At 38.8% G+C, this 27835-nt stretch overlaps 1 protein-coding gene and 1 long non-coding RNA gene across 3 annotated transcripts; both read right to left on the minus strand.

The window, feature by feature from the left end:
- Positions 1 to 447: 447 nt before the first annotated feature.
- On the minus strand, positions 448 to 8371 carry LOC110064359 (E3 ubiquitin-protein ligase TRIM45-like). The gene is made up of 2 exons (XM_020771406.2): positions 7738 to 8371; positions 448 to 4984 (listed from the first exon to the last, which is right to left on the minus strand). Exons 1-2 carry the CDS (start codon positions 7915 to 7917, stop codon positions 3155 to 3157), a joined length of 2010 nt encoding a protein of 669 aa, XP_020627065.2. The 5' UTR covers positions 7918 to 8371; the 3' UTR covers positions 448 to 3154.
- A 6285-nt stretch (positions 8372 to 14656) lies between these two features.
- Positions 14657 to 27763, minus strand: LOC149108712 (uncharacterized). 2 transcript variants are annotated; one of them, XR_016208531.1, is made up of 3 exons: positions 27604 to 27763; positions 25644 to 25796; positions 14657 to 17365 (listed from the first exon to the last, which is right to left on the minus strand). It is a non-coding gene; the product is annotated as an uncharacterized LOC149108712 (long non-coding RNA). The 2 variants fall into 2 exon arrangements; XR_016208530.1 differs by lacking the exon at positions 14657 to 17365 and having other exon boundaries at positions 25032 to 25796.
- Positions 27764 to 27835: the final 72 nt, after the last annotated feature.

Below are 27835 nucleotides of genomic sequence, written 5' to 3' on the forward strand. Positions count from 1 at the left end.
TTTTTCCACTATGTGCTGCTCTACCCATGTAATTTATTTTGATTTTTGGTTGCTATATATGGTTTTTGTAACTTCAGTGCTTGAAATAATTTCTCAGCTGGCACTGGTCAAGTTGTCCAATCAAATCTATTTTTGCTCAGACAAGAAATAATTTTGACTGGACAATTATGCATTATGTCATAATTCCTAAACAATGTACTTCTCCTCCTCCCCCCCCCCCCCCCCCCCAGCATGGTGCATTTAGTACATTTAGTGAGCTTTTACTGTAGAAGTAGCTCATATTCAGTGCAAAAAGTACGGAATACATAGCATAGCCACAACGTTCAGTAAAATCGATATAATTACACTTTTGCATCCCATTATCGCTTTGTATTGCTTCTTCTTCACACAGAAATAAACAAGCAAACTTAGTTATCTTTCATTTCACCTTAATATAAAGGCCATTAGTTTTAATATACAACTTACAACAATCTTTATTTCTGTGCATTTTACAGTTCAAGACTGGCCCACAGATAGCAGTGCTAGTCTAGGCAGGCCAGTCTATCAAGATCTACTTACAGAGTTTTTTTTACAAATGTAGATTAGAAAATTAGGAAAAAGTAAATGAAATAGAAAGGTGGGACAAGAATGAAAAAAAGGAAGTGAGAGGCTATCAGTATTTTTTTATTATTATTATAAATTTGCTTGAACAATTACAACAACAACATTGCAATTAAACTTACACTACAGTTACAAAAAAAAGCCTACGGAGTACATATCTATGCATTACAATCTACACATTACATACAACCAACTAACAGTATGCTGCTTACAGAAAAAAGGACTTTAACTAACAGCTTTGGGTTACATTGATATGCAATATGATAGACACTATAGAAAATAATACAATTACACTATTTACAAGACAATTTATTATTACTAAAAAAAAAACAATAGAAAGGTTACACTTGTTGAGGCATGCTACCAGAGGGGCTATCAGTATAATAAGTTAATATATGTACATCTACTATTTCTTTTTACTTTTTTTTTTATTTACTACTGATTTTACTTTAGAAATACATGTAATACTGTACCTCAAAAAAAGAATCTTCTTCGAGAACACTTAGTAGTATATTATTAATTCTGAGTTTGAATATTTTTTTGGTAGTCCTCTCAGAGAGCATGGTATCTCATTCCGTAGTTTAGCACAGATTCTTGAAAAGATATATTTTTGTATCTCAAGTCTTGAGGATTTAATGTAAAAATTATTTGAAGAAGAAGAGTGTGTGTCGTAAGAATGGACACTGAATGTTTTGAGGATTAGTGCTAAAGTAGTGCTAACATCATGCATCAATTCAGATAAAGTTTTACGTTACAAAAAGTTTAAAGGTAGAAACTTAGCATAAATAAAAAATGGAGTGGTATGTTCAGTTTTCTTTGCAAAGTACATGAAATTTACATAATACACGTTTTTGTAAATGTTAAGATTTGTTTATGTAAGACTCACAGGCCTGACACCAGACATAATCCATAAGTGACAGAGTGGGTTTCAAATGAGTATTGAAAGTAATTAGGCATTTACTTTGGTTTTGGTTTTACTACGGTTTGAGATTGGCTGAATAGTCTAATTGGTAAGAAACTGGTTTGGTTTTGGTTTTAGTTTTGGTTTTGCCGAAATTAGCCAATCACAGCTTCGGTTTCGGTTTCAAGAACCTGGCACCAAATTTGCCTTTTGAAACTTGTCCAATCAGAGATCGTTTTTTATCTTTGTATCGTTTCATGGGAAATGTCACAAATCATCATGGCTACAATGAGAAAGCTTGAAGATGCCTTTTATCTAGTGTCTTCAAAGTTCAAATTTATGAGCTTAATAATGCTTACTAGAAGCTTGCAATTCGCAAAATTGTCATCAGGAAGGTATCTCAGTAAATCAAGTGGTAGAGGTGTTGGCCAAGTTAGGTTGAAGTTTTCATGATGCCTTTAATGGATTTTCTTTGATGGGAGCATTGCGTCTATTGTCCTGTTTTGGAGGTGTCAGCCAGATTGGCGAAAAACTTTTTTTTGTTAATAAAAAAAATTCCAGCTAGCAGAAAATTTACTAAGTGCTCACAGCTCACCATCTGTATTTTCTAAAGTGCTCATGCTTGCAAAAATAAACACACTGCTCACATGCTTGCAAAGGCTCGCAAAGACCATTCAATACCCCTAATATTAGGCATGTGAGTCAGGTCATATGAGAGACCTCATTATAGTTTTCTTAAATCCTTGAGTGTACTGATTAATTTATTCTTCTTGGTTTTGCAATTCAATACATGCCTGGTTTGATTTTATATTTATTTAGTGAGTAGCCCAGACCTTTGTACCAGGCACACAAGAGGCATGTTTCACTTCCCACATTAGGTCACAACATTAGTTAGCGGGCAAATTCCACCCAGACAATAAGGATTAAAGTCAAACCTCCTCACAACTGCCACCTTGGGAACAGGACAGTGGCCATTGTAGAGAGGTGGCCATTGTGGCAAGGTAGGGGTGTAATATGACACCTTTTTTGCCTGTTTTAGCATGTAAATACATAACACTATCAAAATATATATACATATATAACAAAACCTAACAGAAACAGAGACCAAAGAGGCACTAAAAAAATGAGCTTTTGTATACACCAAGCGTCAGTCATTGATTACCTGGCTGTTCTCAAAAGGTTATTTTTGGCAGTTGCGACTCTCTTTAGTGGTCATTGCCATTGCGGAGAGAATAAAACAAGAGTAAATGTATGGACCATCTACCGAGACTAAAAAACAAGGACAGTGGCCATGGTAGAGACTTGGGTTGCCACTAATGGAAATTCGACTGTATTAGCATTAACACACTGATAGACATGCTACACTGGAAGATCCAGTACTTTGCAATCACGACTGATGGATGAAAAAATGGAAAATTACAACTCCCGGGTTACAACTACCAGAAATTTTACTGTAGTCAAGGTGGTCAGGTCGCATTTTTCGCTTGCTTTCTGGTTTTTTTTTCTTTCAGAAAGGTGAATAATGTACAACTTACTTTAGGTTATAGAACTAGGTCTGAATCAACTTTTCCTTTGAAGTGTAAATGACCAGACAAAATGTCTGGTCATCTAATGATTTGACCAGACAAAACCAATTTTCAACAGGTCATTGTCTCACCATAATTTCAAACTACGCAACCAACCCATTGTTCCACCTTCATTTTTCTTGTCCTGGCAAGTTCCACCTTCATTTTTCTTGTCGTGGCAAGTTCCATCTTCATTTTTCTTGTCCAAGCAAGGCAAGGAAACCTCATCTCCAATGCTGCTCATTTTAAACATAGGGCGCACTTCTCCTTGGACTCCCCTCATTCTCTCTAACTGTTTGGTACGTTGATTGTAAATCATTAATGTGTGATTATCACAGTCTAGGTACAATTCAAATACACCACTGTTTTTCCGTAGTAATTTCCTTCTTGAACTGGTCCATGTCCACCGGAATTCACAAGGGCATTGTTTTTGTGGGCTTACACCAACCCCTAAAACAAGTCCAGCTGAGAAATTCCCTGATATGCAGACTTTCCATGAATGTTTACCAAAACCAAAAGAAGAAGATCCAAAAACAGTGCACCCGTCCCCAGTGGGCGGAGGACTAAGCATGGTCCTCCGTGAATTCTGATCTTCAAATTGTGCTCTTGTGTGACAATAGGTTGCTCTCGTTCTCTTCGGTGTCAATTCAATATAGTGTGACTTTTCACATAAATCATCTACTACCTCTGAGCACAGATTCCACATTTCATTGACCCATGTAAAAGGACTTCCCTTCACATCACAACCATCTAGTTTCACCGACAACTGGTGCTTCTTATTTTCATGGATTGGAGTAAAACAAAAACTGTATGTGCCATTTCCGCAGTCCTTAGCTCGCTTATTAAAAACTATTTCACCTTCTTCTGTGGAGATTTCTACTTCAAAAACATCACCACCTTCTTTTCGTTTACTTCCTTTCCAGTCGTTAGCAGTTATCAAGAATTCGATCAATTGTCCATTTAGTGTATTGTACATGACACCTTCTGATCCATGTCCCATTGTTACTGTTGATGAAGCAGCATGTGTGCACACATCAGTGACATCACCAAAGCTTGGCAATGCTCGTTGCAGTTGGTAATCAGGGAGAAACTTAAAGCCACCATGGGCACTTGGTTCTAGCTGCCACTTGGCTGAATTCAGTTCTTGTAATCGGCAAGACATTTGTTTGCACATGTTCAAAATGTCAACTTCACTTCCAAGTTCCAGAGCCCTTTCAGTGAATTCGATGCTGCTCTGCACACTTCCTAGTGCTGTTTCCAATTCCCCTTGCCGTATTTCCAGGGGCTTCAGTTTAGCCTTCTTAAGCTCTTCTACGCTACAAATTAACTCATTACAGCGAGTATTTAGACAAGCTGTTAGTTCTTGAAAACAGTTGAAGACTTCTCTCGCAGTTTGTTCTGCATGGGATTGGACACTTCTTTTCACTTCTGCAACACCATCTAATGCCTCCTTGAGTACTGATGCCTTTGTTTTCGTTTCTGACAGAATTTTCAACACACTCTCCTTACCCTTTGAGAAAGCATCCTTAACAAAAGTATATTTGTGTTCACGATGCTTGACAATAGCACAGTCTCTGCATATAGCCTCATCACATGTCTCGCAAAATAACTTGAGGATCTCTCCCTCATGTTCTTTGCACAAGGATGGACGTATGACTGCTACAGGTCCCTCTTCTTTGGCTTCTTCAAGAGACATCAGACGATGAGTTTTGGTGCTGCGTCCCCGTTTATGCGCTGCAGTACAAATCTCACAGAGGAAATGGCAGCATGTGGCACATCTATTGACAGGAGGGTCACCACTTTCACAATTATCACACTCAAGATTGCTACTCCCAGAATCTCCGTGAAGAGAAACCAAGGACAACAAATTGTTGAGAAAGAAATTGACTGGCAGGGAATCAACTTCTCCTTCAGGGATCTGTCAGCAGTAAAAAAGATATAAAAATTTATACATAACTTACATTTAATAAATATAATTTCTCTAGGTTAAATGCGATCATGTTTTTCCCCAGCTGAGAGGGTGTTGGCCAGTTTACCAAATCACAAATCTTTTTCAAACCAAAATACAGTTCTTTCTAAAAGATTTGAAGTACATGGCTTATGTACTATATACAGTACTCATCAGTGATGGAAATAATTTTCATTATCATATGACCTGTATGGCCTGACTAATAAGATCTGTACAGCTCGGTGTTATCGGATGATATTTAAGTTCAATTGTGCAAAATCGCACCATAGCGTAATATCAGAAGGCCCGTTCCTAGGAAAACCATAAGAAAAAAGGCCCTGCAGTATGAGGGCCAAACACGTCAAAGTGTTTGGCCGCTAAAATGACCTGAAGAATGCAGAACTACTTCAATTACCATTACTTACTCCAAAAGCACAGAAAGAAAGACACTCAGGCGAACTGATGAAGAAGTTGAAATGATAAAAAGAAAATGGTCAATAGATAAAATGCTGATTGGCTGCATGAGGTCAGGCCAGATGGGAAAATATTTGGCTCTAAGTTGGAATGTATGGACCTCACTGCACTTGGTCCATACACTACAGTCATGTACATCCTGACCTTAGCCAACTATTTTCCCATCTGGCCCTCGCATTCAGTCAATAAGTTAATACGTATTATATAGCCGGACTTATGTGTCCTTTCAAGTCTATTTTGGCCCGACATTACTAATTTGGCAGGACATTAATTATATAATTTGCATGCAAAAACAGCATCATGGTTCAATACGTCAGCATACACAAAGTAATAAGTAAGCTTAGAAATGCATTATAGGGACGCGTGCTTTTTAAAGCAGAAGTTTGTTTCATGTTTCATTGAAGTCTGGACAGGCTAATCCTTTACCCCCTCAGGCAAACTGCAGTTTTTCCCAAATTGGCAAATAAAGACACTCTGCCTGTGTACAATATACCATTTTAAAGCCACTAATCAGCTTATTTAAGAATTGCCATCAGCAGCCATGAAGGAGGTAGACATTTTGACAGAAATTGCTTTAAAATGGGAAAATGAACGGCTTCAAAAATGTATCAATTTTCTACTATATTAGGTATACCCCTAAACCATAGCTTATTTAGCAGCTCTTAGTGCATAGCTTGATATGAAACAAGTTTTGTATTCCATTTGCATTCCAAAAAAGGAACTAAAAACTTGTGGGGGTGGTCAACCATGCCTTAGATAGGAGGGGGTCAAAATTTTATGACTTCAATGAGCAGATCTTCACAAGACAATTTTTGTGGCAAAAATTCATAGAAATCTATCAAATATTCACAAAGTTATGATGTACTGTGTCAATTGGTACTCTTAGGGAGTAAAGGGTTAAAGGAAACAAACCATGGATCCATGTCATTTGGGATTTTTATCATGTTTCAAAGCAAACATGAATGATCTGCAAACAAGATCTTCACCACTAAATGCTAAGTCATTTTGGTGCTTAGTAATGATGTGTAATCATAGTGTGAAGTTTTCTTATATTGTTTAATTAAATTAATTCTCAACCTATCAAGTAAACTTGTATGTTGACATTCAATAAGCCTTTGATACAATTTTGCTCAAATTCAACTCCTCTATGTTTTGTAAATAGTCAACTAGTCAGCCTCCTGCCAGTTGGGATTTTTAACAAGCTTCTGTTTAATTCACAATATTTGTTTGCATATTTTCAGTGTCCCAATTAGTACAGTAGTGCTGAACACCTTGACACTTAAATAAAGTGATTCATTTATTTATTATTATTATTTACTTGACAGATTGAGAATTAATTTCAACCAGGGCAACTACAGCAACCACCCAAAATGTCAAGCCTAGGTGGTCGCTTACCGGAGGAGGTCGCTTGCGAGAGTTTAGACCACAGTGGATCAAAATTTTGCCTCATTAGCATATTGACAGTAACTGCAGAGACTTACCATGTTTTAAACATTTTGTTCATGTAAAAAGTCAATTTTGAGAAAAAATTTGGTTTCCCATTGAAATATTTATATCTCTTGTACTACCCTGGAATAAAATAATGTTACAACACCTTATTATCCAATTTCCGCTCTATTATCCGTGAAGTGGTCACTTATGGGAGGAAAGAAAATTTCAAACTTTTAGCTCTAAAAGTGGTTGTGGTCACTTATGAGAGGTGGTCGCTTACAAGAGGTTCCAAATATAATGATCTGACTTGGAAACTTTTGGTGTTTTAGAAAACCCCTCGCTGAGGAGAGGTGGTCGCAACCAGAGGTTTGATTGTATAATTTGAGGTCTCCCTGTCAGAGGAAACTTGGTCAAGGAAATACAAGACTCCGAAAGCTGTTGGAGGAGGATGTTAATTCCTGGAATTTTGGATAACGAAGTGCTTAAGAAACTGATCATTTATGCAGACCACGCCACTGTATAATGTTTAATCATAGCTTAATATTCCAAATTCAGTATCCATCAGGATGCACCTTCCCCTCCCTCCGGACACAACCTCTCCCCAGCCGAAGTGCAAGCTGTTAATATTTACATATGAGATCACTGAAACATCTTACCACATCAAGTTAACCACGGAAAAATAACACAGACAAATTCGACCAAAATTTCAGAAGAAGCGATTTCATCACTGCACGGTGAGGTCGGTGCGGGGGGACGGCGGGGGGGTGGGGGGACGGAGGACGCATACTGATCACAAATCAAACATTTTGCTAACTAACCTCCACACTAATCCGACAAGATGGGCAATTTATCCTCCACACCACTCCTTGTTTCATTAATAGACCTTCCAGACATTTTTTGCAGTATGAGTGAAGACATGGCAAAACTTTAGGCTCCTTGTACTTCTCCGAGCAAACCGCGCATTCCAACTTCTGTGCCAAAAATGAAGCCTTTGCCATCGTTTAGACGTTCCTTTCCTAGACAGAAATAGGATCCAAATGTTTCTTTTGTTGATGGAGACAAGAGAAGGGATTGACTGTGAAAACTCGAAGCGAAAACAGTCAAATTATTCTGCAACAAAGCTACAACAATTGTTGGGATTGTGATTCGTAGAAAGCCTGCTTTCCCAGAATTGCTGTCACCTGAGATATGTATCGGGAGGTCGGGGAGGGTGGGGCGGGCCTGCAAAAGGGGGATTAGGTTGAGGGCGACAGATGACTGACGTTTCCATGCTATCAATAAGGGCAAGTTAATTATTTTAACACTTATTCCACCAGCGCGCGTTGGGCAATAACCATCTCATATCCAACAAGCGCGAGTGGAATAATTATTTTATAAAAACGCCCCCAAACTAAAATAAAATTAAAACAGGAGCCATGATCGGGGCCCCCGATTATGGCTCCTGATAAAAATAAAAAGCGCCCCAAAAATTAAGCGTACCCTTACCATATTTGTAGAGCATGAGTATTGCATGGTATAATGGCTTACTTACCATGATCATGATGGCCAAGCCAATGAAAACTCTTTAATTGCATTATCTAATTAATAATATGTAGATTTAGCCAAGCCTAAAGCCAAGCCCCAAGCCTTGTTCAAAGCCCGATTAAGAAAACCCAAGTTAAGCCATTTGATTTGAGTTTTGTAACTTTACAGTGAGGTCTTCTGTATATTGTTTGGCCTTATGTTTTGAGTTTGAATAATCTCAAAATAAACAAAACAAAAGTAGTGAAAAATATTTGTATACAAGAAATATTTACACTTCTGTTAACTTTTAATTAATCCTGGGTTAGCATTAACCGGCTTCCGAACAACCCGGCTCCGTTTACAACAAGTTAATCTGACATGAGCCCGCGATCCAACAGAAAACACGTGACCTCGATAAGCTCTAAACTTGAGCTCGCGATATGGTCACGTGATACTGGTCAGCGGGTACCTTGTTTTGACATGTATCAGTTGACCATAACATGGATGTCCAATATCAAAGAAGGAGGCTATAAATCAGGGCTGCATGTCTCTGTCAACCTTTTAGCTGGAGTATGGCCGCCATCTTGCACGACTCCGTCGTCGTCGCCGTCGTCGTGCGTACGCGCCCACGCGCAATACCACTCGCCATGATAACCATGAGAAGATCAATTCATGGGTTACCTGTTCTTTTGGGGCTCCGCTGGGCGGCCCTTCGGGCCGCCGAAGCTCCGCTATGATACTACAGGGAGCATAGGCTCAGCATAGAACATAGTTGATAGGAAAACGGTTTACCTGTTGTTCCTTGCCTTATCGTTCGAAATCTGTCAGGAAAGACCGCTATAGAGCATTTTGACTGTCATGCAATAAAAATTAAATCGAAAGCCATTGAGTGGACTTAGTCAAGAATTTGGGTTATTACTGGTTTTTGCGATTATATTTTCCCCTTAAATTCTCCTTAATTTTAAATTTTAGGTTTGATCGAGAAGATGTACTCGCGACCATGTTTTACCACATTCCTACTGAACACCTTTATTGAATACTCCGCCGCGTGTCGTATCTTCAACCCTCTTCAGGTTGGTTGGAAATGTGACAAAATGCTGTCTCTCATATTTGATGTATAACTAGGAGTTCTCATTGAGAAGTGAGTGCTGCCGTAAGTAGCCTGTTTGTATGTAAATATGACAACGGGAACTTGAACGTAAATATAACTAATTTTATTTCCAAAACAACATGGTTACATGTACTTTTAATGAATAAAAGCAATACAGTAAATGATGACTAGCCATGCCATTTTTGGTTTAACTGTTGGTTCCTTAGGGTTTATGCTCGATCGTAAGAGTGGAAAATAAACATCTCGGTTTATTAAAATGCAACATGTAACGAACAACGGGTCTTATCATGTATAGGTCAACTGTATATTAAGCTTGTCATGATGGAAATTGGCGATGTCTTTGGTCTAAAAATTTTAGTTACTACCTTGGCATGGTTATTGTATGTTACTACTATGTCTTCCAAGCCCGGTAACAACCTTTAACTAAAAACGGGCCTTATCATGATCTATAGCTCAACTGTATATTAAGCTTGTCATGATGGACTGACGGACTGTATATTTGGTCTGACAATTTTGATTACTACCTTGGTACGCTTATTGTAGGTTACTACAAGCCTAGTAACAGCTTCACGAATTCAAATACATGCAATCTCCATCTCCATGACATAAGATGTCATCGATATTTGTTTGTGCCCAGAAATTGACCAAATCCGATCAATTTAAAAGCAAAGATGCCAGTGACATAAATGCACACTGTCGGCCTCTAGAATGCTCAATGAAAGCTTTATGACCTTGATGAATGCTTCCTCGAGTAGAAGTGATCATAACGGATCGGCAAAAGCGATCAAAGAAACGAAAAAATGCCACAATTCCCCTGTAAACAGGGTTAACACGCGATTTTCCGCTGAGTGGGCACATGTGAATCTCATCTGTTATAACACAGCTGATAATTGGCTAGAGAGGGCCATAATATATAGATTTAGCCAAGCCTAAAAGCGGAGCTCCTGGGCCGGGTTGTTCAAAGCTGATTAAGATAACCCAGGTTATGAAGTATATATGAAATAATTCATATTTGAACTGCGGTAGTAGATGAAAGTGAAGTATGATCATCGCAGTAAATTTTCCAATTTAAGCAACTGGAAAGAAGAAGCCTGAAAAAAAAAACAGGGCTTCAACGGGATTCGAACCCGTGACCTCCGCGATACCGGTGCGATGCTCTACCAACTGAGCTATGAAGCCACACATTGGGAGCGAGGTCAATTAATTGAGTTCATATCTTCCCGTGAGTGAAATGATGTGAAGTATATATGAAATAATTCATATATACTTCACATCATTTCACTCACGGGAAGATATGAACTCAATTAATTGACCTCGCTCCCAATGTGTGGCTTCATAGCTCAGTTGGTAGAGCATCGCACCGGTATCGCGGAGGTCACGGGTTCGAATCCCGTTGAAGCCCTGATTTTTTTTTTTTTTTTTTTTTTTTTCAGGCTTCCTCTTTCCAGTTGCTTAAATTGGAAAATTTACTGCGATGATCATACTTCACTTTCATAACCCAGGTTAAGCGAGAACTTTGATTTGAATTTTGTAACTTTGCAATGAGGTTTTCTGTATATTGTTTGGCCTTCTGTTATTAGTTTGAATAATCTCAAAATACACAAACAAAAGCACTGAAAATATTTGTATAAAATAACTATTTATACTTCTGTTAACTTTAATCCTGGGTTAGCGTTAACCAGCTTCCGAACAACCCAGCTCCGTGTACAATAAGTTAATCTGACATGAGCCCGTGATCTAACAAAAAAACCAGCACTTGGTCAGCGATCAATTTTAAAAAACACGTGACCTCGATGAGGTCTAAACTTGAGCCCGCGATATGGTCACGTGATACTGGTCAGCAGGTACCTTGTTTTGACAGGTGTCAATTGACCGTAACATGGATGTCCCAATATCAAAGGAGGCCATAAATGTTTCTCTCAACCTTTTAGCTGGAGAATGGCCGCCATGTCGCGCGACTCCGTCGTCTTCGTCGCCGTCGAGCGTACGCGCCCACGAGCAATACCGCTAGCCATGAGAACCATGAGAAAATCCATTCATGGGTTTCCTTCTCTTTCCTAAATGAGTATGGGGCTTCGCTTGGCGGCCCTTCGGGCCGCCGGAGCTCCGCTATAAGAAGATTCCTTATAGGCTGTTTCTTAATGCGAATCTCAATTGCTTCAAAAATATGAAGGCTGCCTATCGCCAGCAACAATAACAATCATCATCATCATCATCATCATCATCATCATCATCATAATAATCATAATAATAATAAACAGTAAACAGTAAACAGCCGTTACGACCCGGGAGTCATAGCTAAGTGACATCGACTTTACAATAGTTCACTTCTTTCACCAGAAGCTGCAGGATTTTCCACACTTAGAAGAAATCAAATTTTATCCAAAAGGCTCAACTGTGATAGCTTATTCACAAATGAGACACCCATAACGAATATATTGGCAGTTCCACACGAAGTTTTCAAGTATAGTGGTGACCTCGAGATGCAAAGGGTCTTTTGTTGGGGGGTGAGGGGTGGCGCACAGTGGAATGTTTTGGTTATACATGTTATGGTGACTTTGCAGGGACTTTTGGAGGGTTCATAAAGCCCCATCCACACTACGCCGGAGGAATTTGAAAACGGAGGTTTCACTCTGAAAACGCATTTAATGTTTTCCGTCCACACTACGCCGGAGAAATTTGAAAACGCAGCAATCATCGGTCATTTTGGATTTGTGTTTGAGGAAAACTCGGTCAGGGAAATCACATGATTATCGTGACGCCATCATTTGGAAAAGCTCCGTTTCCAAAATGTATGTTAACGAAAAGCCGGCTTTTTTAAATTCCTCATCCAATTTGAAGAGCGTTTTCGAAAAGCTCCGTTTTCGTGACGGATTAGTGTGGACGGTGGCCTAACTGTAGAAATAAAGCTGCGTTTTCAAATTCCTCCGGCGTAGTGTGAACGAGCCTAAGAAATGTAGCGCGGGGTTGAGGTACATTTTTATGACAAATAATAATTGTATCAGTCTCATTTACAAACGTAAACTATAGCCAAATGATGAGGACACTTGCTGTTTTAATGCTGAGAAAACAATAGACTAGCTCCGAAATTCCACGCCGATAACACAGCTTTAAACAGCTGATTCGCTGCTTCACCAGTGACCAAAGCGTGCTATTAACACAGATTACCAAAGAGTCTGCAAAGACTACGATGAGAGTTTGCATGTCAGCCTATGTTTAGTACATGTCAGACCGCTAAAACCAAAATCATTCAAATGGCTTCAAAAAGCGCTAGAACAACAGAAAAAAGATACTAGGTAAGTCAAGGGTTTAAACTTTATTGCAGCTTTACAAAGAAAACATAGACAGCTTGGAACTTTTTTGCGTCACTTCTCATTTTCAGAAGCTGTTGAGCAACCTCGATCCCAGGCTCTCTTTCCTTTGCCTCCCTTGTCTCTTTCATCGACGACTTGGGAGGCAAAGGAGAGACCTGAAATCGAGGTTGCTCTTAACAGATGGAGAATTATGCCAAGAGTGAAGTTTGTTTACACAAAACAAAAAAAGAAACGAAGAACGTGCCTTCTCAACTATTTCCAGTCGTAGCAAAATATGTTGCAATCTCTGCTTCCCTATAATCAATTTGATAGCTTAAAGTAGCAACCGAGTTAGGGGGTGGGGGTGGGTGGATTGGGTGGTTACCCAGCTGAAAAGAGCCCTCCTTCAAAGAACTTCTCATGCACTCCGAACTTCTCCGTTATCTACTCGGATTGTATGATGAACCTTAAGACCATTTGTCACGCCTTCAACGACTTTCTTGCAGTGAGGCTTTGTCAAATGAATACAAATCATATAAAAACTGAGTACAGAGTTGATAAAGCTCATTGAAGTCTGCACTTTTCAAGTGAACCTGAGCCCCACTCTCACCCGCACATGCATAAATATTCGCATGTTGCTTTCTTCTGCAGGGGCAGATCCAGGGGGAGGGTGCAGGGGGTGCGCACCCCTCCCTAGTCAGTTACGCCATTCCTTAGTGGTGCACACCCTCATAAGAAACATCCTGGATCCGCCCCTGTTCTGCACGCTAAGGATGGTGAAAAGAAGCCTTGACAGCTTTGACTGCAAGACTTATTTCAAATTTGAGTATTATACTAATAAAGCATGTATTCTAGAAATTAGCATTCCTAGCATTTACAGCAAACAAAGGATTCCTAATGTACTGAATTGCTTTCCCATAGAGGGCTTTTTGGCTCACCAACCCTCTTGAAATTACAGTTAAGCCAGATTCTTTCTTTTACAAGGGTTTGATTTTGAGATCTGCCCCCCCCCCCCCTCTACCCCTCAGAATAAAAACTAAATGGCAACCAACTTTGGGGAAAATATGCATATTTCCTGGAAACAGACAAGATTGGTGTTCTACACAAAATTTCATTTATATGCATATTTTTTAGATACGGTATACTGGTCAGCAGGGCTGTCATTAAGGGCTGTAACCCGTAACACCTGTTATGAATGAGTATCCTTGATGACCCCTTGATATTACAGGTGACATTGCTTGTTGTTTATACTATTCACCCACAAAATAACAAGTTTGTTATGGGAGTGAAGACCAAGGCGATGGGTGACGCAAAACTTAATGACAGCCCTGGGTCAGCATCAGTTCTTACTGACGGTACGTGAAGTTGTCAAACATTGATTTTGTAGAATAGTTGTTGGCTAGTAAATCATACAAGCAGGAGTGGGAATCTCCTTTGTCTACATCTAACGTGAACAAATGAACTACTCTTTTCTCACTTTTTAAGTCTGTGTAAAAAACTTTGTGTATCTTACTAAAATAAGATGATGTGTGTGTGGTTCCAGGAAATATCGATGCCCACCCCAAGGAGGATTTTTGGAAATTCCAAGGGGGAGGGGGATCTCAAAAGCCAAACTTTTTTTTAAAGAAAGTATAAAACCAAACTGGAATTTCCAGAGGGAGGGGGGTTCAAACAAAAAAACCCTCCATGGGAGGAGTATGGATATTTTCTGGACCAACACCATTACAAACCAACCAACTACCTTCCACATGATAAAGTGGCTAGGAGTAATAATTATTTTGCTACTATGCCCCTGACCACCTGTCAGGTTTCCATAACACTCCATCATAATTACTTTCAAATTTAATTTATTTTTTCTTTACTTCACTGACGTGGCCGGTGAGGCAAGACAATACAAATACTAAAGAACACCACAGAGTCACCTGGCTGGGGCTTGAGCCTTGGAAGTTCAACCCAGTGTCCAGTGTCCACTGAATGATATGTTCAGCCAAGTGTTCACTGTCTAAGACACTGACCAAGATGTTCACCCCTGCGTGTTCACTGTCCAAGACACTGACTGACATGTTCAGCCCAGTATCCACTGTCAAAGCCACTGACCGAGATGTTCAGCCCAGTGTCCACTGTCCAAGACATTGAGCGACATGTTCAGCCCGGTGTCCACTGTCCAAGACACTGGCAGGAGCTGGAGGGCTAAAGTGTCTAAAGTTTGCTTGAAACAGGATTAATATCTTGGGCATGTAGGTCATGAGAATTAACAAACTAATCACAAAAAGGAAATTGTCCATATTTGTCTCAAATAAGAGATATGTCGTGTATTTTAAATTCCATGTGGGGGGGGGGGGGGGGCGGGATTGCCATATTAAAGTTAAGGGGATGATTTTTGAATTAAGAAAAAAAAACTAAGTTGAGCTCCATGTCAAGATCATCTCTAACACTAAGAGGTACCATAGACATTTTTAACAATGAATGATCAGCAATGGTGCATTGGCAGCCAAGAGCCATGCTTCTGATAAAAGTGATTGTATCAGTTCAATTTTCTGACTACCATTCATTTAGTTTTAAATGTAATGTACATTTAAGTGGTGAGAATTAGAAATGCAACATCCTCAGGAGCCCAAATAAGAGATATATCATGTATGACTTCCAATCCCTAAAAGAAGTCATCAATACCATAGAGAAAATCTATCTCATGAAGCAAATTCTCCCAACTTGCAGATAAGGAGATTTTATAAATTGAAATCTGGGGCCTTTATCTTGAAAGCCCTGGAAACATTTCTGGCCTGCAACTTAGCCAATTTTAGCTAATCTGTATCTAAAAACAGAAAGGTGTATTAACACCTGAAACTTCTTGTATAAAGGGAACTTCTGGTCAGTGCGGACACTCAAACCATGAACGCTATGGCTTTATTATTTTTCACTTTATTTGTACTTTATTTTCACTTATTTTGTAGTTATTTTTTGCATTTTTCTAGAACTAATCAATCACTTTCGTGAACCGAAGTAAACGCACAGACATTTTTTCTCCTTTTTTTCGTGTTTTTATCATTCCACGCAACGCAACATTGGAGACGCTTTTCAGTGTGCAGTTATACATGTATTCCAAACAACGTTAGCAGGTTTTTTGGGAGGGAATTCATTTGCCCACACTGAAGTCAGACTCGGGTTTTCAGTTCACCACAAAATGGCCTACGCTCCAGCAATTTATACTAGTAAGTACCACTTTCATCTAAACAGATGCATTTTTAGATACTTTCTATTATTTGTCTTGAAATAATTAGGTCAGTGTAATCTCAGGATTAACTTAACTTGGAATGTACATATCGAACATATTTCCAAAATAATTGCCTCCTGCATTGGCATCTTGAAGAAAAGCAGGTCTTTTGTTCCTTTTGAAATGCTCCTATGCATCTATAATGCTTTAGTTCAACCTCATTTCAATTACTGTAGTGTCATATGGGGAAATTGCAATAAATCTTGTTCCATTAAACTACAAAAACTACAGAATCACGCTGCACGTATTTTGACCTCTTCTTCATCTGATGCCAATGCGATGATCTCTTTGTCAGACTTGGCTGGCAAAAACTCAATCTTCAACTAGAATTAAACACAGCCACTATGGTCTATAAATTTCTTAATGGTCTCACCCCTGATTATCTGAAATCAATGTTTACTGATCAGAGTGCAATATCTACCTATTCTCATAGGAATTGTGAGGGCAAACTACAATAGCTGTTCCACTCCCCCACACCAGTTTTCTAAAAAACAGTTTCAGCTGTAGTGGTGCAGTGCTGTGGAAGAGCTTACCTACCAATCTGCGGCAAGCACAAACTCTTGCTAGTTTTAAATCAGGCTGCAGGGGTTTCCTTTTTGATAATGAATAAGTTAATTAATCACAACGTATTCATGGAAAGCAGGCACTTCATTATTGTTTTTATTTTTTAGTTGTTATTAGATTTAATTAGTAGCAGATTAGTAACTTAACAATGCAATTTTAGTATTTACTTTAAGTCCTGATGTTTTACCCCTGTATAAATAAAGTTAAATAAATAAATATAATATAAATACATGCATTCGATGTTCGACTTTTGACAAATTTCCGCCAACGATGATTGCCCCACAAACAAGGCACCATACCATGAGTCACACAAAACAAAAACTTCAATGCAAATCGATAAGAAAAAAACTTATCATCTAAGTTTGCTACAGATAAACTGATTGAAATCAAAATCACAATTTCCAGCAGTTCACTTCTTTTGAATCGATTTAGTCTCATACTTAGCGGTGGGGGGTGCATGTGTGGAGAAAATCCCAGGAGGAAATCAAACACACTTTAAAATGTCACAAATTCAGCAATGCACTTCACCTAACTCACCTCGACACCACTGCCACAAGATGGACAATCCACTCTCCACAAAAATCCTTCCCTGGACAGCAGTCCTTCTAGACGAGCTTTGCAGTATGAGTGAAGACATGGAAAAATGTTCCGCTCTTTGCACTGCCACAAGCAAATCGCGCATTCCAACTCTTTCACCCAGCTATCTGCAACAGATAAAGCTTTCACCATCATTTTAGTGTTCCTTTCTGAACAGAAATACAAGTTATCTTGCAAAACTGAAGAAAAGAGTCTGCTACTCTCAGCCCTTATTTCCTCACTCCTCCTCTCCAAAGCTTCAAAGAAACATTTCCTTGTCATGTGACAGATTCAATGTTCATGCACATTCCAACTCGTCACTGGTGTCTGTCAGTCCTGTTTCTGGTTGTGAGGAAGGGCGAGGCTTCATCATAGTGGAAAAGTATGGCAAAACGACTCAGAAAAGTTGTAAACTGAGCAAAAAATGCGTAGACTCTTGAGACGAAGTCCTACCAAACCTTTAGTATGATTCACGGGTTCCTCGTTATTGACGAAGTTAACGCACTATAGTAGAAAGTACCTGAAAGTTCTCAGGCAGAAGGCTCCTGTCTCAAGCTCAGACCGACATGTATAGACACACTGGGGAATGCTCGAAGAATGCGTGAGGAATGACGTTCTTCGGTCAGGAGGCGCCTATCTCTGGCTTATAAACAGTCACACTGCAGGATGATCAAGGAGTCAAGCTCTTCGGTAAAAAAAACAGGTAGGTAAAGTCTGCATGCGAGCCAATTGGCCCATCAGGCTGGAGCTTATCCCGGTTTCTGTAGCATGAAGCAACTAGGAGTATTTCTACTCCCCCCTGGATGGGATGCTAGTCCATCGCAGGGTTACCCCCAGCATTAAGTTCGCCGGTACCCATTTATACACCTGGGTGGAGAGAGGCACTATGAGAGTAAAGTGTCTTGCCCAAGAACACAACACAATGTCACCGGCCAGGACTCGAACCCGGACCGCTCGATCCGGAGACGTGCGCACTAACCATGAGGCCACCGTGCCTCCCATAAAAAACAGAGGAAAAAACAGAGGAAATGACAATACCACGCAGCCACGCGAAGTTTTTGCTTCCAGTCACTGCTAAGTTCTACATTAGCTCATTGACAACTTATCAGCTCTCGACATCCTTACGTTATGTTGGGAGGGGACAGGACTGACAATAAAGTTTATTATTATTGTTGTTGTTGTTGTTACTGGGTTAAACATTCCATATCGTCAATTGCCTGAATGTAGAAAGCGACACGACACACTAGAAATTAAGGTTAGTTCTGGGAGTCACACGAAGTGGTACATCTTATAAGGAGTTGTTGTCTCGGAACAGATTGAAATGACATCTTTTTAGGGGAAGGTTAGCTCCGACAAGACTACTTCTTCTATATTTGATCTTAGCTCTGCTGTTGCCAGTGACCAACTAACTAATGTTACTCACATGAAAACTGTTGGCTTAGTATAGTCTCACATACAAAAGCCAAGGAGGGACTTCTGACTTCCAACTTCTGACTTCCGACTTCTAACTTCTGACTTCGAATTTCAAAATTTTAAGCATTGATTTTTGACGTGCAACTTATTTCTCTGGAAATCGAGTCAAACTTAATCAAATCAGAATCATATAAACTCTTGTTCTTAGACATCGTAGCTTGATTAAGAATGAGTTTGAATACAATGTTTATCACTGCTGCTTGTGTTATATTCTTAGCCAAATCAGACGTCAGGTTTTGGGCCAGATTTCAATATTTGTATTATTATGTCTCGGTAAGTTAGTGTTAAGTTAGTTCGTATTTGGGGTCAAACAACTCCAGCTGAAGTGAACACCAATATCTGAAATATATGCCCCTGAGCGAGATGATGAGCATCCCCGTCTCTTTCAAAAGGGAGTTTCTCTCCACCCGAACACTATTTCTGGGGTAATGTCACGCAACACACAGTTAAGAATTCACATTTCTGTTGTTTAAAAGAGCTCGGTCACGCGGTGAGACTATTCACTAAGTTAATTTACTTTGCAAACATATCTGTCAAAATTCAATTGTTCTTCAATGCCACCCAATGAGAAACAAATCGCACAAAAAGATATGTTATTATTTACATTGTAAGCCGATGGACCCTTATACCCTTCTTTTCTTTCAAGGGGGAGGTAATATGGGGCGCCGTTTGTAAATTTATTATTTAGACCGAATTTATGCCATTTTCCCCTTATTTATAAATAATTGGAAATGCCACAAAATTTGTTTATAAATAAGACACAAGAACTTGTTCGTTGATATGTATATAATTATTTTAGGTACGTCCTGATTTATAAATAATCTTTTACCATAGATTTATTATATATAAATAATAAATTAAACAACTTCAATTAGTCATCTCTAAAATAGTTATTTACATATCATAAAGTTTGTTAATCCCATTATTTATAAATAAATTACTTCGCTGGGAGTGTAAATCCATTATTTAGAAATAATAAATTTCACCTCGCCGAGTGTAAATTTATTATTTAGAAATAATGAACTTCACTGAGTGTGTAAATCCATTATTTAGAAATAATGAATTTCTCCTCGCCAAGTGTTAATTTATTATTTATAAATAACGAACTTCATTGAGTGTGTAAATTCATTATTTAGAAATAATAAAGTTTCATTTCGCCGGCTGTAAATTTATTATTTAGAAATAATGAATTTAACCATGTGTGTAAATTCATTATTTAGAAATTAATTATTTAGAAATAATGAACTTCACTGAGTTTGTAAATTCATTATTTAGAAATAATGAAAGTATGAATGGCAGACCCAGCGTCTCTTGCCCGATCGATTTCGGAGGCTGTTTCTCGCGCTATAAGTGAGACAGTCAATGCTACCCTTGCTCAAGTAGGTAACGGCGGCGGTATGTAGCCTGAAATTCAGCACTGGCGGATCTGGGGGAGGGGCTCGGGGAGCCCGCTCTCCCCCCCGCCCCCCATTCCCCGCCTCAGCTATCTATTATGGAGTTCTTATTCACTCAGCAATTCGGCAGCTCACACTGCAACAGGAACAACTAACAACCTCAAAGGCCGAGGTAACAGGTAAATTTTAAGAAAAGAAACTGCTGCATGAAGAAAATAAAAATCGCTTGGCGTGTTATGTGAAAGGTCTGATTTCTATTGAAATTCAATAATGGTTTAAACGTAAATGAATTTAGCTTTCCACGTGTACGATCTTTGGACTTGCCTGGAATAGACATGCCCAGCCGTGACTTGATCAAGCCAAACAAAGTGTGTCACACAGCTATCCGTCCAAAGGTCACAAAGGTCACAAAGAATTTAACCTGCGAGCAAACTCACGTTTGAATCAAACGCGCGAGTGACGAAAAGGAATAGCGATCGGTGGGAAAGAGGCGCCAAGAAGTGACTTTCTCCTCTCGCGGCTTCGCCCGTCGATTTCTCGCTCTCAGCTATGCCGAGCGCGTTTGTGCTCCAACGTGAGCCTGTTCGCAGGCTACAAAGAATTATCTAAGCATGTAAATACATTATTCGATTTCCCGATGTTAAAAGTTCTGCATTTTCTTCATGCAGCAATTTCTTGGCTTAAAATTTACCTGTTACCTCGGCCTTTGAGTAGTTGTTGTCGTTGTCGTTGTCGTTGTTCCTGTTGCAGTGTGAGCTGCCGAATTGTTGAGTGGATAAGAACTACGTAATAGATATTTGAAGCGTGATTCTCACTTAAACACAATTAACCAAAATAAGGGGGGGGGGGAACCTCCCCTAGATCCGCCACTGCTGAGTTTCAGGCTACATACCTACCTGAATAACTGTCTTATAACGCGAGAAACAGCCTCTGAAATCGATCGGGCAAGAGACGCTGGGTCAGCCATTCATACTTTCATTCTTTCTAAATAACGAATTCACATACTCAGTGAAGTTCATTATTTCTAAGTAATAAATTTACACTCAGCGAGATGAAACTTCATTATTTCTAAATAATGAGTTTCTAAATAACGAGTTTACACACACGTTTAATTCATTATTTCTAAATAATAAATTTACAGTCGGCGAGATGAAACTTCATTATTTCTAAATAATGAATTTACACACTCAATGAAGTTCATATTTATAAATAATAAATTTACACTCGGCGAGGTGAAATTCATTATTTCTAAATAATGAATTTACGCACTCGGTGAAGTTCATTATTTCTAAATAATGAATTTACACACTCAGTGAAGTTCATTATTTCTAAATAATAAATTTACACTGGGCGAGGAGAAATTCATTATTTCTAAATAATGGATTTACACACTCAGTGAAGTTCATTATTTCTAAATAATAAATTTACACTCGGTGAGGTGAAATTTATTATTTCTAAATAATGAATTTACACTCCCGGCGAAGTAATTTATTTATAAATAATGGGATTTACAAACTTTATGATATGTAAAAAACTATTTTAGAGATGACCTGATTTATAAATAATTGAAGTTGTTTAGTTTATTATTTATATATAATAACTCTATGGTAAAAGATTATTTATAAATCAGAAGGTACCTAAAATAATTATTTACATATCAACGGACAAGTTCTTGAGTCTTATTTATAAACAAATTTTGTAGCATTTCCAATTATTTATAAATAAGGGGAAAATGGCATAAATTTGGTCTAAATAATAAATTTACAAACGGCGCCCCATAAGGTAAGGGCTGGGAATTTTCTGGGGCATGAAATTTTTTTCTCACATTTCAGTCCTGCATAATTTTTTTCGGTGGGCAATAGCTTGTGCAAAATTTTTTTAACATAAAAGAATCAAAAAAATGATAGTAGAAACACTTGCTCAATTTTTTTCCCTGTGACTCCCCTCGCACAACTTTTTTCAGTTTTTGCTGTGCAGGATTTTTTTTCGAAATTGTCCAGCTCCCCTACCCATAAAAAATAATGATCTGACCCTCATAAACATTCAAGGAAAAATACACTGCTCTAGTTGTTTGGAATCAGACTCAACAAGGGGTTAAAAAGTTAGAACTGAAGTCTCTTCATCTGAGTTTATAGTGAATGCAGAAACTTCTTAGAAAATCAACAAGATAAAGTAATGTTTTATTCAATAACGCAGTATGAAGGGCTAGCAAAGTGGCACAAAACGACCAGAGGAAATCGATTCTAAATGTTAAGGATTCCACTCACTAATACACAAAATAAGGTTGTCAGGCTACATGTGACCAAACTGTGTATAAATAATATAAGCGTCTATATGTAATGGCACAAAAAAATTTGTTAGTTTCGGCTAATTGCGATCTTTGTTTGGCAACGTCTTCGACTCGATACCGTTACATTGCCAACATGGTTTTGCAAAACAAAAGCATCTGTTCCTATTTTGTCAGTGAAATTAGATTTTCATAAGAAGTAAGTATAATGCAGCTTAACACCAACTTACCGAAACACAACTATACAAATATTAAAATCTGGCCCGATTTCCAGGGAAATAAGTTGCATGTCGAAGGTTGACCATTTAAATTTTGAAGTCGGAAGTCGGAAGTCGGAACTCAGAAGTCGGAAGTGAGAAGTCAGAACTCAGAAGTCAGAAGTAGGAGGTCGGAAGTCGGAAGTCGAAAGTCGGAAGCCGGAAGTCGGAAGTTCCTCCGCTTTCGTACTCACAATGATCTGTACCATGATTGGTCAATGCGACATTCTTAATGCGCTTACAAGGACGTGGTCTTTGATGCTTGAGAAAGTGCCTCGATTTCAGGGTAAAAATTAAGTTATTAGGGACCAGTCATTTATTAGAGAGGGGTGGGCTGGTGCAAATGGGGTGGGGGTCATACCTCTTTGTGCAACTGAAAGTGGGGGACTGCATAAAATTGCGCAACCATTTCTGAGGGGCCATGTATTTTTGTGCATTCCAGTTTCCGTTCAGTAAGGCGGAATCCGTTCAAACACAAATGTTAGCGCATACACGACAGGGAAAGTTATTGGATGTAACCAAGGATATCTTAAGTGATTGTCAGCAATATCTCAATGATTTAGACCATTTGAGATGTCCCAAGTTCTGCTGTAACATTTTCAAAACCACTGATGCAGGCTCCGGAGTCGGTGTAACCAACATTGAAGTGCAATTTAGGGATGTTGAAATTGCACGAATACAATCATCTGAGCGCATTAATAGAATTCACCACGTTCCAGGATACTCTGCACAAAGCAAGGCTGAGAGAACAAACGCATCAATAGGTGATAAACTAGTGGATGGAATAGCATTAAAATGGGAGTATTTCAAGCCCTTTGATGACCTCACAGATGAAGAAATAAAGAAACTACAACTGTATCTGCTTTGGAAGTAAAAGAAAGAGAAGCAATTTGTATGGAAGAATGCTTGGGAAGTTGCTAGAGAGGTGACAGTCATAGTTGACGATGAACCTGGTCCTGCTAAAGACTACTTGAAGTGCTATACAACTACAGAATCAAACTGTCAGTTCTTTTTCAACAAATTGTATCTTATGAAGTATGCAAATGCTAAAACAGATGCTGCAAAACATTCTGTCCCTGGATACCACTACTTTAAGAAGATATATTCATTTATGGATAGCCACTGTATCATTGGAGAGATGTTCCTTGAATATTTAAAAAGAGTCTGTAAAGAAAATGGTGAAAGTGGTACACTCTGCGACTTCTGCAGCTAAAGAGAACAATGCTGCCAGGAGATTAAACATGTTGCGAGGCCATTTCCTGACAACGAAAGTGATGGACATCATTACCTTCCTTTGTCTAAAACCACAGCAAACAACAGGCTTGTCGATGATAACATGCCACGCGTACAGCTGAAAGCAGCATACTTATCAGGGCAGTGCTCCTTGCCTGATCCCACCAGTATCTCGAAATTCTCAAGAGAATTTGTTGTGGCTGAGGGATGCGTGAAAGACTATCTAGAGCATTTGACATTACTCGATCTTACGAAGGACAAAAGAAAGAAGGAAAGACTGGCTAAAATGTCAGCTGAGGCAAGCAAGACATACCAAGAGTATGATTGGAATGTGATGTTTAAAGATGGCTCCCTTAGTAAGCAGACAATAGCAGTTATCGATAAATACTTGAAGTATCATGGGCTTTTCACTGCATCAAACAAGCATGCAAAGCTAATGGAGGTGCAAAGGCACATAATTCAATAACAGATACAGGGTTTTACACAAGAAGAGAGAGGTCCACTCTGCAGAAGTGAAAATGAAGAGGAATACTTATCCTCTGATGATGGAAGCGTTCAAACAGACTATGTCCTTACCAAGATTGGCTCAAGTTCAGAGGATGATGATGATGAGGAAGGGGATGATATTCAGATCACAGTGACAACTACTAGATCTGGGAGGAGGGCTACTCGCTATTTGCTTTAAATAGTTCGGTGAGTTTATTTAAGTTGTATTAAAACTGTTTCTGTGGTTGAGGGCGGGTCATCTTATTTCATGTGCAGACTCGAAGGGGGGCCACATTATGTTATGCAGTGGCAAGAACAGGCCCACGGGAAATTATGTATAGGAAAATTAAAATGCATCAGCCCACCCACCCCCTCTAACAAATGGCCAGTCCCTTAGACAAGGTTGACAGCATGAATGGGAAACACAAATTGGGTCTTTATGCAGGTTTCCAGCCCAAAGTGGCCTTATGCCATTTTGATGTTTCCAACTTGACATTATAGACATAACAGCAAGTTATCCAACCTTTGGTTGACATCTTTTACATCCAAGAAATCAATGCTCTCAGGTTATGGTCCCTGAAAATACCCTCCCTTCACTTCAACATCCCCATACTACACAAAAACTTATTGCATTGCTGATTCATGCATGAGAACCTAACATCTACTAGGTTTTTTTATTGCTTGTTTTTACTTTTCATCTTCTTTCTTTATGTGAGCAGGTTCAATATGTCCTCGATAAAATATGACTTGTAACAAATTATACAACTAAATTCATGTACAGTAATTCATTTATGTAAACATTACTAGTACCTAGTATAGTGGGGCTAAATGCAATTTAGGCAAAGTTAACCTTGAGTCAATGCTGGTCAGCGGTTTTTCATTTCACGCAGCTTAGGGCAGTCCCAGGCCTTAAGCAGGGGTTCCTTGTGACCTTTGCCAAGGTAGAGAGGAAGAAGCAGATGGTTGGTACCAATTTTGTCACTGACATTAAAGATGCTTAGTGCAGTCTCAAGTTGTTGTTACATTAAGTGGTTACACTTGAAAGAGTCAATTAAATCATACTCCTACAAATAGTAATTAGTAGTAGAATGCTAAGTACTGCTTTGCATAATCAATTGCAATGATCTGAATGACTGAGCAATCAACTGCCCTATCAGCTCTATGCATCATAGTCCTGTGGTTGTTTTCCTACACTGTATGTTCCATGGTTCCTTTTTCTTCAATAGTGTATACATTTACTCTATATGTATACACTATATATGTATTGAAGTCTTACCTGCTCTTTTCATTAGTAAACATATGCTTGAGTTCTTCTGCTCGTGGTTTGAGGGATGACGTCACCCTGATCTCTATCCATCTTAGCCTCTCATCCAGCTCCATATTTCACTTACGTCTTTGTTAAAAGTACTTATTTGCCTTCACAAGTTTTCTGAAAAATCAAACATTTGATCAATTAAATGCCTGTACGAGATATCTCTAACAATGTCATGCACTGCTCCCTTCCTACTTTAACTACATACAAGATACCTACTGGGTAGTCTTGCATTAATTAACAGTCAGGAAAACCATCTCTAAGATTTGGACAAGGTTATAGTTTTTAACGGTCATAGAAACAAGCCACAGCAAAAAACAATCAGTCTACAGTTGTATTCCTGTGGTAGATAATGCTATCTACCAGATATAAGAGTTGACTGTGAGTAAGATGGCTAGATATTTGCCAAACTCTTTTTCTGTCTTCGCTGATTTTGCCACGCTTAGAGTAACATTGTTGATGCCACGAGTTTGTTTCAAACCAAGCACATGGTAAATTTGAAACAAGTAGCACTGTTTTCGAAAAAACTTGCGGCATCAAAAATGTTACTCAGAATGGAGGGAAAATTGTGGGTGTCCCGGTCTACTGGGAAGAGAAACAAATTATATACTGTATGTAGACCAGCTGACCTTGGCTAAAAAAAAAGAAAACAAAGCCAGGATCCAGCCAAATAATGAAATATGCTTAGTGAATCACTGAATGAAGGATTTGGTGTTATGACACAATTTTTAGAGATTGGTATCTGTATCCACTTTCACCTATGCTCAGACCAGGCAGATAGGTAGTCCAAGCACAGATAAAAATTGACATAGGAAACAATTTTATCTGAGCCATGCATACCAAAATTCCTGTGTAGAGGGCTGTACAGGAGAGGGGGTCTCTGGCATGGTTCACGAATGGAAAAAATAGAGGATCATAGATATAAAAATTTCATTTCCCAAAATCACAAAAATAAACAAGTAAGATTAACACTTTTTAATAGCCTGCTCTTACACTAGAAAGAGTGTTTGATTTGAAGAAAGCAAAATCATGAAACGCTAAGTCAAGGCTCCATATTGCAAATCACATACCTACATTGTAAATCACTCTGGATAGACGACTCTAACCATTCAGAGGACTTCCGTCTCAAAATCGCGTAGAATGAAGAGTGGTAGAATCACGATTGTCGGTTAATAATTCAAGTTCTTCATGGGTTACGCAAAACCGTCAGGTCACAAATCAGGAAGAATAATTTCCCAAATTCACGTCTCACAGAAAATAAAATTAGCTAATCACACATCATGAGAATACCCCTATACGACCCTCTGTGTAGGGTACTGAGGGTAAAATGGGTCTTCATAGTTACACAGTGAGTATTGGCTAAAGATTTTCATGTCCAGACTATTACAACTGTAACAAACTGAAACACATTGCAGAGGCCACACCTACAGTGACAACTGTGATTTGAATTAGTGAGTTAGGCTTAAGCTCAAATCTCAGAGCCACAGAATTGTAAAAAATATCTGATTCTGGCCTGAAGCAATTCTTACTTTCAAAAATTCAGCAAGCACTGCTGCAAACAACTAATTGTAAACGTGTAATCGGCAATAAAAATATATCTCGCAGAATCGATCAATCAAACACGAAAGCTAGGCAAAGCACCAAAAATTAAGCTGCACTGGAGACAAATAAGCAAGGCTTCAAATTTTTAGCCAGTATTATCAATCAATAAACTTAAAGAGTTCATCATCGGCGTGCAGCTTAGTGGAATTATATTTCACATGAGCACGATCTCACAAAAGAAAGCTACGAGTGAAAAGCTCGTTGATAAGTGGAAAAATTTGGAATTCGCGCCCACTGTCACAGCCTGCAGAAGTCAATTCTGACTACAACATAACGCAATATTCTCTACCCTTATATAACAAGAGAAAAAAATACAACTTACTAACGGAACTGATCTACTTTTTCACGTGCAATTCTGGACAAAATCATATCTGCGAATCCTCGCAAATGTTTGTCTCGTCTAGCAAATTTTGCAAAACGTCGGCCATCTTTGTTTGACTTCGTTGCCAAAGTTATAGTCACGTGATATGTTTTTGGAGGGTCAAATCAAAATCAAAATCTCGGACGGAATGATGCAAAATGACCCTAAATGTACAGCCGGAATCATCATTATT

This window comes from Orbicella faveolata, unplaced genomic scaffold (genome assembly GCF_042242905.1).
Source record: "Orbicella faveolata isolate gen_17 unplaced genomic scaffold, um_ofav_v1 contig_25, whole genome shotgun sequence".
Taxonomy (NCBI): domain Eukaryota; kingdom Metazoa; phylum Cnidaria; class Anthozoa; order Scleractinia; family Merulinidae; genus Orbicella; species Orbicella faveolata.